Below are 10,060 nucleotides of genomic sequence, written 5' to 3'. Positions count from 1 at the left end.
TTCTCCTTCCTCCCCTCTCCCCCTCCAAATCGAGGAGATGCTCTCCGACCCTGGTGCCCCCTGCCAGGTTGGGGGCAGCCCCCCCTGTGCCAGCCAAGGGCTCTTCTGCCCTCCCGACAACCCCACGGAGGGGCTTCTCTCTGAGGTCCGGACTCTCCTCTGTCTGTCTCTCTTTCTGTCTCTCTGTGTGTCTTTCTTACTTTCTCTCTCTCGTTCTCTCTCTCGTTCTTTCTCTCTCTTTCTCTCTCTCTTTCTTTCTCTTTCTCTCACTAGTCCTTGACCCCTGTCAGGGACCTGACAGCCTCTCATGCCTCTTTTTGCCTCCTTCAGGGGAAATATGTAAGCAACCAGGGCTAGTTTGTTTGGGGAGCAGGGGGCATGCACCTCACTCTCTCTCCCCAAACTGCCCCCACCCCCACCCTCCACTTCCTTCCCTCTCTCCCCCCACTGGGGGTCGTTGATCTCCTTCTTTCCTCTGCCTTCTCTTCCGGTTTGGATTGGGGCGGGGGGCGGGGTGGGAAGGACACGAGGGGCGTGGCTCACTTTCCTTTGGGGGAGCTTCTGACAGCTACTGAAGCTCTCTTCTCACTTTGGACTTTCCAAGGCAAAGAGGTGTTTTGGAGAATGGAGTACCAGTCCTCCCCACCGCCCCCAGCCCTTGCCTTGCTCTGCCCTTCCGAGTCAGGAACCGAGAGACACCCGGGACAGTGGCCTGCCGGAGGGGGATGTGGGGAAGGGGGAGGCTCTCGGAGGTGTGTGTGCGCGGTTTGGGAGCGGGGAGGAGCTTTCTCTGTTCTTTCCGTACTTGCCAAGCTGCAGTCAGGGTTTCTTCTGGGCTGTTGTGGTTAGAGGGCCAGAGGAGAGTGGGGCTTTCGGGGAGGGGGCGCTTCCAGGAGTACCGTAATTTCAAGCCTATCTGTGCCACCCTGCACTTGGCAGAGTGCCCCGGGTGGGCAAGCCACAGTGTTGACCTCAAGGTTTCTTTGAAAGAGGTGGGGGTGGGGGAGGGCCGAGACAGTGACTCTCTTCCTCAGTTTTACAAATGGCCAATGTGAAATGCACTAAGGTGCCACCTTCGAGAGGCAGGGAACTGGGTGACATCACCATTAGGGTCCCTTCTGGCTCTGAAATTACAGTACGTGGAGTATCCCTGTTATGAGGAAGGGGGATATTGCTGAGCTGTTCTCCCTCCCCCCCCCCTTCTCCCTCCTCTTCCCCATCTCTAGGAGAACCTGGGCAGTCAGTCAACCCTCCTGGGTCTCTGCCCCCTTTACCTGGTCCTTCCTCTCTCACCCCTTTCTCTTTCCTTGAGTCTCTCTTACTCCTGCCCCTTCCCCCTCCCTCTCCCAGACGCTCTCCTTGCAGGCCCAGCTTGGACACACCGGCTCTGGATTATTCTCTCTCCTGGTTTGGGGGAAGGGTGACATATTGCTGGGTGGATACACCCATTGGGGCAACCACTTGCTGGTTGTATTTAAGGGCCAAACCCATAAGCACAGACCTGCTCTTCCCTCCCCTCTTACCGCTGCCCTTCCCCAGTATTATCGCTAACAATTTATTCTTCCTTCCCCCTCTGCCAGGTCAGGCTCCAAGACCCCGTGTTGTCCCCACCTCCACCACCACCACCACCTTCACCACCTCCACCTCCACCACCACCTCCATACTACATACACACCAACCCCCACACACCTGGCAGAGAAAGCCCAGCATGGAAAGAGGGGAAAACTGAGGCACAAGAGGGGTAGGGGAAGGAATCATCACTCAACCAGGTGACAGCCCGAGTCAAGTGAGCTAATCCCAGGACAGAATAGGCAAAGAACCTAAAGTATGGATGCCAGAGTTGGCTGGCAGAAGCCTTGGGTGGTAGGGACAGAGAAGGATATAGATATAGATAAAAGAAAGATGGATGGATGAAGGCCCCTGGGACCTTTGGTGTATACCTACTTCCCTGCCTGGAGCCAGTCTCTTAAACTGAGCCAAAATCCCCTAGAGGGAATGTCCCCTGGAGGGGTATCACCCACCCCTCACTCAGAGCTCCACCTGGGTTCCAAGGAATTCTCACTCAGCAGGGAAGTAAGGCCTCTTGGATGGTAAGTTTCCTAGGTGCCTTCCTTTGTGCCTCAGTTTTCCCTCACCCTGTTACATGGGAGAAGCTTCTGCCTGCTTCATGCTTTGGGGCCTCTGAAGATTTCCAAGAAGCTGGGGAAGGAATTGCCTCCCCTACATGGACCCCAGACAGATTCTATGTATCTCACTCATTAACTCACCAAGTTAACTAGGACACCTGAGAGGCAAAAGCTTCCTGATGCCATCCCTTCAGGTCACTGTCCAAGAAGGGCTCTGAGATACTCCTTTCCTCCCCCTGTGACCACTAGTCCAGCTGCTTCAGAAAGGAGCTGAGTGAAAGCAGAGAATTCACTTCAGACCCCCCCCCAGGAACCCATCTCCCTGGGCCTCTTCCTGTCCCTCATGGCCTTGGTTTCAGGTGGGGCAGAGACTTAGTGGAGGGATGAGACTTCCAGAACCCCATAACCATGTTATGCCCAGTGCCTGTTGTCCCTGAAATGAAGGGGATAAACCAAATGAGCTTCAGAGGGAATACTAGAAATAGATAGTGGTTCTGGGGCAAATGAAAAGCTGCTCTTCTGTGAAGGGCAAAACAGGGGCTATCCTGCATGAAAGAAACCTACCTATTTATGGGGAGAAGCATTATGTGGGCAGTGAAAAGAGAACTAAAATTGGGGTGGGTCTGAACACCTGAATTTGAATTTTTTACCTACTCTACTGCTTAAAAAAAAAGTGTGATCTTGGGCAAGTTCCTTATCCTCCGGGGCTCTCATAAAGATGGCTGCCCCAGGGGGCTCTCAAGTTTTTTTGTATCTTGGACCCCTTTGGCAGTTTGGCCAAATGTTCATTTTTCCTTCTAGAATCATAGTGGAAGATTTCCTTCATTTAGGCATTAGTGAAAATCGAGATGTCAATCCCTGCCCCCACCCCATCCAAATTCCCAGACTTCCCAGAAATCTGTCCACTCCAGCCCTAGGAATCTGCGTCTCCAGGTTAAGAACTCCTGGACTTAGAGGATCTCTTAAGGCCCTTTTCAACTCTAAGCGCTATAACCTTCAAATGATTATGATTGTAACTGAGCTTTTTAATGGGGATGAGACTAGAAATTGTGGGGACGGTGAGAAACTGCCCATGTGGGGGCGGGGGAGTCGGCCACCATCATTCAGAGGAGTCAGGGCCACCACTGCGTGATGGGGAGAGGCTAAATTAGTTCCAGTCCTTCCGTCCGGTCCTCGGGTGGTGAGAAGGGAGGGGCAGAGCAGAGCTGGACACAGAGATGCAGTCGAGGTTTTCCTCCTTTTCAGGGAATGGGGGGGGTGGGGCGGGGCCCCCACCTTTCTGACACCAACGCTGCCTTGATCCCTCTTCCCGAGCCCGGGACGGCCGCAGGTAAATCGGGGGGCGGGGGGAGGGAGAGGGAGGCTGGTGGTGGAGTGGGGGGACCCTATCTTCGTCCTAGATTCTCGATCCCTCCCTCGTCCCCTCCTGGCCGGACCTGGGATTGCACCCGAGTAATCCTGGGCGGGCCTGGATTCTGGAGTGAATTCTCTGCTCGCCCCTATCCAGCCTCTCTCTCTCTTTCTCTCTCTCTCTCTCTTCCTCTCTCTTTCTCTCTCTCCCTTCCTCTCTCTCTCTTTCTCTTCCTCTCTCTTTCTCTCTCTCTTTCTCTCTCTCCCTCCCTCTCTCTCTTTCCTTCCGCCAGCATTATTAACCTTTTCTTCCCAGGCTCACTCAGGCTCGCCTTGGACCCAGGATTGGCGCCGCCGCCCTCTTCCCTTCCTTGTCTCTCCTCTCGCCGCATAGCTGTCCTTTGCCCTTCCTCCTCCTCTCCTTGCCTCCCCCTCCGTCTCCACGCCAGTCCTCCCCCCCATGTGCACGAGTACCAGTGTCTGTTGCTGAAATGATCGTATAGTGACCCCCTAGAGAAACCCTACTACCAGCAAGAGGGTGAGGAGAGCCGACCCTCCCACCCCATCCTAGGTTGGAACTTGCCCCTGGGAAACCTCTTCCTTGATCTTTATTGTGTGGGGGAAGACTGGGCTTCATCAGCATCATCACCATCATCAGCATCATTATAACCATCACTGGAAGAGCTGATACCCCTTCCCCTCCCCCAGGACGGGGCGAGGCCTTGACAGTACTACTGGTGAGAAGGAACCCTCAGCACCAACCCTGGTGTGGGGGACACCTCAACACCACCTCCGGTTGGGGAGAACCCTAGACAGTGCCAGGGGCATGGGGGAGTCTCTCAGCAACACCACTGGTGTGGAAGCACAAAACCCCTTCAGGTTTTCCAGGCAGAGAGAAAGTGGGGTACAGTCTGTCTCCCAGTGTGTGGAGGAGACTGTGTGGGGTCTTCTGAAACACACCCATGGAGACAGAGGACTATCGATTGACTTCCTGAAGGAAAAAAATAGAGGCACGAAGTGGGGAGGGGGGAAAGAATCAAAGGGACATCTCTAGGCCCCTAATTTAAGGATTCTAGGAACACTTAGGGGAGGTGTCCAAGCAAACCCTTTATCCCTGGCCAGCGCAGTCTCCTATCTGGCACCTCTGAAAAGGAAGGGTAACATTCCCACATACTAACCAGGTCTTGACTCTTACCACTCTCAGCTTCCAGAGGTAACCTCTCCAGGGCAGGGAACAGTAAGGGAGGTGCCCCATCCCCACCCCAGATACTCCTTTCCCATCACCAGTCCCACCAAGCAACCGTGACTGCAGCTGCAGGAGGGGAGACCGGCTCTTTAACCTGGCCTCCTATGATCGATTCCTCCTTTCTCCTTTCTCTTTCTCTCTCTCTCCCCCTGCGCCTTCTCTCTACCCCCCTTACCTCCCCTATCCTGCCTGCCCCTGGCCCAGTCTTCGTGTGTCCTGGGACTCTTCAGAAGGTGCTGGAGGCCACATCTACACACGAGTCAGAGCACCAGTCAGGGGCATGGTGCAAGGACCCACTCCAAGCTGGGGATCGCATCTATGTGATGCCTTGGATCCCCTACCGAACAGACACACTGACCGAATACGCATCATGGGAGGATTACGTGGCCGCCCGCCACACCACCACCTACCGCCTGCCTAACCGTGTGGACGGCACGGGCTTTGTGGTCTATGATGGTGCTGTCTTCTACAATAAGGAACGAACTCGAAACATTGTCAAGTATGACCTACGGACGCGAATCAAGAGTGGGGAGACGGTGATCAACACTGCTAACTACCATGACACCTCGCCCTATCGTTGGGGGGGCAAGACAGATATCGACCTGGCGGTGGACGAGAATGGGCTGTGGGTCATTTATGCCACCGAAAGCAACAATGGGAGGTTGGTGGTAAGCCAGCTCAATCCCTACACCCTGCGCTTTGAGGGTACTTGGGAGACAGGCTATGACAAGAGATCAGCCTCCAATGCCTTCATGGTCTGTGGCGTTCTCTATGTGCTCCGCTCCGTCTATGTGGACGATGACAGCGAGGCTGCTGGCAACCGAGTCGACTATGCCTTCAACACCAATGCCAACCGGGAAGAGCCTGTCAGCTTGGCGTTTCCCAACCCTTACCAGTTTGTCTCCTCAGTTGATTACAATCCCCGTGACAACCAACTCTATGTGTGGAACAATTACTTTGTGGTGCGCTACAGCCTTGAGTTTGGACCACCAGACCCCAGTGCTGGTAAGAGCAAAGATGCCCATTGAGTCTCCTTTGGTCTTAGACTTGGGAATGCTTATCTTTGACTTCATTCCCAATACCACTTCCATCTTAAGTATAGAAGAGATTTCTAGAAAAGAAGACTTTAGAGATCATCTAGTTCAGTGGTTCCCAAACTTTTTTGGCCTACCACCCCCTTTCCAGAAAAAATATTACTTAGCCCCCTGGAAATTAATATTTTTTAAATAGCAATTAATAGGAAAGATAAATGCACCTGTGGCCATCACCAATCTCCTGGATTGCTGCAGCACCCACCAGGGGGCGGTAGCACCCACTTTGGGAATCACTGATCTAGTTCAACTCCCTCATTTCCTAGAGGAGGAAGCAGGTAGATGTTGGGTGACTTGCCCAAGGTTATATTAAATAGAAGAGCCTGACTCCAGAAAAGGTGCTTCTTCTGCATGGCCTGACAGTGACCCTGGGGCCCTCTCCAGGTTGGGGTTCCAGAAAACATTTGTTAGTTTCGGGGAATAATGAGGCGCCTCTGCCATCCTACTCCATCCTGATTGGTCAGACCACATCTGGAGTTTTGTGGTCCTGGGCCTTACAGTCAGTCAGGGAGGATCTGGATGAGCTAGAGCGCATCCAGAGACAGGTAAATCTGGTCTCAGACACTTCCTAGCTTTGTGATCCTGGGCAAGTCACTTAACCCCAGTTGCCTAACCTTTGCCTCTCTCCTGCCTTAGAATCGACAGTATTGATTCTAAGACAAAAGGTAAGAGTTGTTTTTCTTTTAAGACTGGCCACATTGGACCTGGAGGGAAGTAGGGATCCTGGGAGGGGGGGGGGTCACAATATTTCCCAGCTTTATCAGGAGATACAGTAAGAAGCTGGTCAAGAGTAGAGTAATTTGGAATATTTGGCATAATGTGTCTGAGGAGGGGTAGAGATTTCAGAAAGGGTCGGCTCTAACACTGTCTATCACTCTCCTACAATATAGGCCCAGCCACCTCACCACCCCTCAGCACAACCACCACAGCCCGTCCCACCCCGTTGACAAGCACAGCCTCACCTGCTGCTACCACACCACTCCGCCGGGCACCCCTCACTACTCACCCTGTAGGTGCCATCAATCAGCTGGGGCCTGATGTGCCACCTGCCACGGCCCCAGCCCCCAGTACTCGAAGACCTCCAGCCCCCAATCTGCACGTGTCACCTGAGCTATTCTGTGAGCCTCGGGAGGTTCGGAGAGTCCAATGGCCAGCCACCCAGCAAGGCATGTTGGTAGAAAGACCCTGCCCCAAGGGCACACGAGGTGAGTGAGTCCTGGACAATAGAGTGACTCCTTTTCCTGCTAAGGTAGTCAGTGGGTAGAAGGTGGTTACTAGTTCTGGCCATGGAAGAGTGAAAAGTGTTCTCTCGAGCCTTAAAAAGAACAGACTATGGGTCTTGTGGGGTAGGGGAGGCAAGGAACAGTAGGGATTAGGGGAAGTGGAAAGGCTAGATGGTAAATGTTAACATACAACAACAGTCCTCCTGTCTGTCCATCTGCTTCCCACAACTTCATCCTTCTGGCCCTCTTTCTCATTTCTGTCCTTCCATTTCCCCTTCTCTGGTCTCTTCCCATCCATTTGTTCCCAAACCTTATCTTGATCTTTTTTGCTGCTCCATCTTTGGGTCCTCTCCCATTCTCTTCCCTATTACTACCTCTTCACTTGCCTGTCTTTTCATTTAATCTTTCCTCTTCCATTCATTCTTCTGTCCCATTTGTGCTCTTCCTGCCTTTGTCTATCTTTGTAGGGATTGCTTCCTTCCAGTGTCTACCAGCCCTCGGGCTCTGGAATCCCCGAGGCCCGGATCTCAGCAACTGTACTTCCCCCTGGGTCAACCAGGTAGCCCAGAAGGTACCAGCAGTTGCCCCACTTTATCATACTCTGGGCCGAGGAAGGGAGGGTCAGATGGGAGACGAATTCGAGAGGGAGTTCCTAGGTTACTGGAGAGAAATAGAGGGACAGAATAGAGGAATAAGGAACTGGGGTAATGAGAAAAGAGAAAAGCTAAATATGGTGGGGGGCTGCAAGGACATGATCTGGGCAGGGAGAAGTTCAATAAAAGTTGGGAGTGAATGGGGAAATAGAAAAGGAAATAGTCACGGAATGGGATTCCTGCCTCTAGATCAAGAGTGGTGAGAATGCAGCCAACATTGCCAGTGAGCTGGCCCGACATACCCGGGGTTCTATCTATGCGGGTGATGTCTCATCTTCAGTGAAGCTAATGGAGCAGCTGCTGGACATCCTGGATGCCCAGCTTCAGGCTCTTCGGCCCATCGAGCGTGAGTCAGCTGGCAAGAACTACAACAAGGTGGGCCTGCTCATGGGCATCCTGGGAGAATTTAGGGCACTAGAGGGACCCCTTACCTGTGTCTGAGGAAAGAAGATATTCTAGTGGTGCCTGGGTGTCACCCATTCTGGAGCCTCTGAGCTGTCTATCCTGCCTAATTCTGCATCCCCCTTCTGAGGCACACCTTCACAACTCCCCTGGTTGAAAAAGGAAACAGGAACTATGAAGGCTGAGGTTTAGCAGCTATAACACCTGAACCTTCTTTTGAGATCAGGAAGGACTGAAATTAGATGCCGGCTCACCTTCAAAGCCACTTGTTTTAGATGTTTGGCTGGCAATCAGGATAAGCTGGTGACATGGGTGAGAAGAGAACCCCTAGGTTCCTAACAGAGACAGGATGGGGCTGGGAGACCAGGAGTGGGTTTCAGGGTTTTGAGACTGACATCTTCTCTCTCCTGACCTAGATGCACAAACGAGAAAGGACCTGCAAGGACTATATCAAGGTGAGATATAGACAGCGGCCCAACGAGAGGGCACCAGGGTGCGTTGAGGCTAAGAATGAATCAAGGTTTGGAAAGGGGCCATTGAGACTTTGGAGAGGAAGTGGGACTAGAGTAGTTGGGCTCAGGCAGGTGCTCTCAGTCTCACCCCATTCCCCAAAACTTACCCCCTCCCACCCCACAGGCAGTAGTGGAGACAGTGGATAACCTGCTTCGTCCAGAGGCCCTGGAGTCATGGAAGGACATGAATGCCACAGAACAGGTGCACACAGCCACCATGTTGCTGGACATCCTGGAGGAGGGGGCCTTCCTATTAGCTGACAATGTCAAAGAACCTGCTAGATTCCTTACTGCGAAGCAGAATGTAGGTGAGTAATCACCCTGAGGCCACACTCTGGAAACAAGGATGTTTCCTTGCCCTGGGATAGGAAGATACAGCCAAGATATGCAGATAGTCTCCAAAATGTGCCTAGAATACAGCAACCTCCAGGGGCAGGGACAGACCTGGGGACCAGCCTAGAATACCAGAGACTTGTCCATGGAGAAGAAGACTTTAGGCTATAAGGGAAGGAAGCCCCCTGCCTAGCTCCTTCCCACTAGCCTCCTACCATAGAGTCCCTTCTTCAGGCCCTTGGATGGCAGAGGCCTGAGCCAAATGTACTCAGGTCCTTCTCATGTCCCTCCACAGTGCTTGAGGTTACCGTGCTGAACACCGAGGGGCAGGTACAAGAACTGGTGTTCCCCCAGGAGTACCCCAGTGAAAACTCTATCCAACTGTCTGCCAACACCATCAAGCAGAACAGCCGTAATGGTCAGTGCCGTGGGGGAAGTGTGTGTGTGTGGGGAGGAAGTGAGCCTATTCGGGAATATTGCTGAGCTCCAGTAAAGCCCCCTCCCTAGTACTTGGAATCATGTGGGAGCTGAGGGGTATCTCAGACCCCAAAGGGGACAAAGTGAATAGGATCCTCCCCAGGGTGAGGCTCCAGAAGGCTTTCATTAGCTTCCAGGAATAATGAAGTGATTGTGCCACCCTACTCTATCCTGGTGGTCAGACCACATCTAGAATATTGTGGTCCTGGATACTGCTTTGAGGGATGAGATGGAAAAACTAGAGAGGGCCTCGAATCTATGCCATATAAGAACTGGGGACATTTAGCCTGGAGAATAAAAGAGATCAATCTGTTTCCAGATCTCTGTTAAGCAGAAGAATCAGGACTCACTATATGGCTCCAGAGGGCAGAGACAGGAGCCAAGGATGGAGAAAGTTGTCAAAAGGCACATTTAGGCTTGACAAGAAAAGTACACTAAGGAGGCAACTAGGTATTATAGTGGTTAGAGTACCAGGCCTGGAGTGGGAAGGACCTGGGTTCAAATCTAGCCCCAGATACTTCCTAACTATGTGACTCTGGGCAAGTTAGTTAATCCTGATTGCCTAGCCCTTGTTGCTTTTCTGACTGAGAATTTTAATATTAAGAAGATGAAGGAAGGAAGGAAGGAAGGAAGGAAGGAAGGAAGGA

General features: G+C 52.5%; 1 protein-coding gene across 1 annotated transcript; it reads left to right on the top strand.

The window, feature by feature from the left end:
* The first annotated feature begins 5,030 nt into the window (after positions 1-5,030).
* LOC123254561 (adhesion G protein-coupled receptor L1-like) lies at positions 5,031-9,892 on the top strand. The gene is made up of 7 exons (XM_044683557.1): positions 5,031-5,727; positions 6,704-7,018; positions 7,504-7,607; positions 7,879-8,064; positions 8,508-8,546; positions 8,728-8,911; positions 9,232-9,892. The coding sequence occupies exons 1-7, from the start codon at positions 5,046-5,048 to the stop codon at positions 9,417-9,419; spliced, it is 1,698 nt and encodes a 565-aa protein (XP_044539492.1). The 5' UTR covers positions 5,031-5,045; the 3' UTR covers positions 9,420-9,892.
* Positions 9,893-10,060: the final 168 nt, after the last annotated feature.

This window comes from Gracilinanus agilis, unplaced genomic scaffold (assembly GCF_016433145.1).
Source record: "Gracilinanus agilis isolate LMUSP501 unplaced genomic scaffold, AgileGrace unplaced_scaffold24842, whole genome shotgun sequence".
Lineage (NCBI taxonomy): Eukaryota > Metazoa > Chordata > Mammalia > Didelphimorphia > Didelphidae > Gracilinanus > Gracilinanus agilis.
This window is presented reverse-complemented; position numbering and strand designations above follow the sequence as displayed.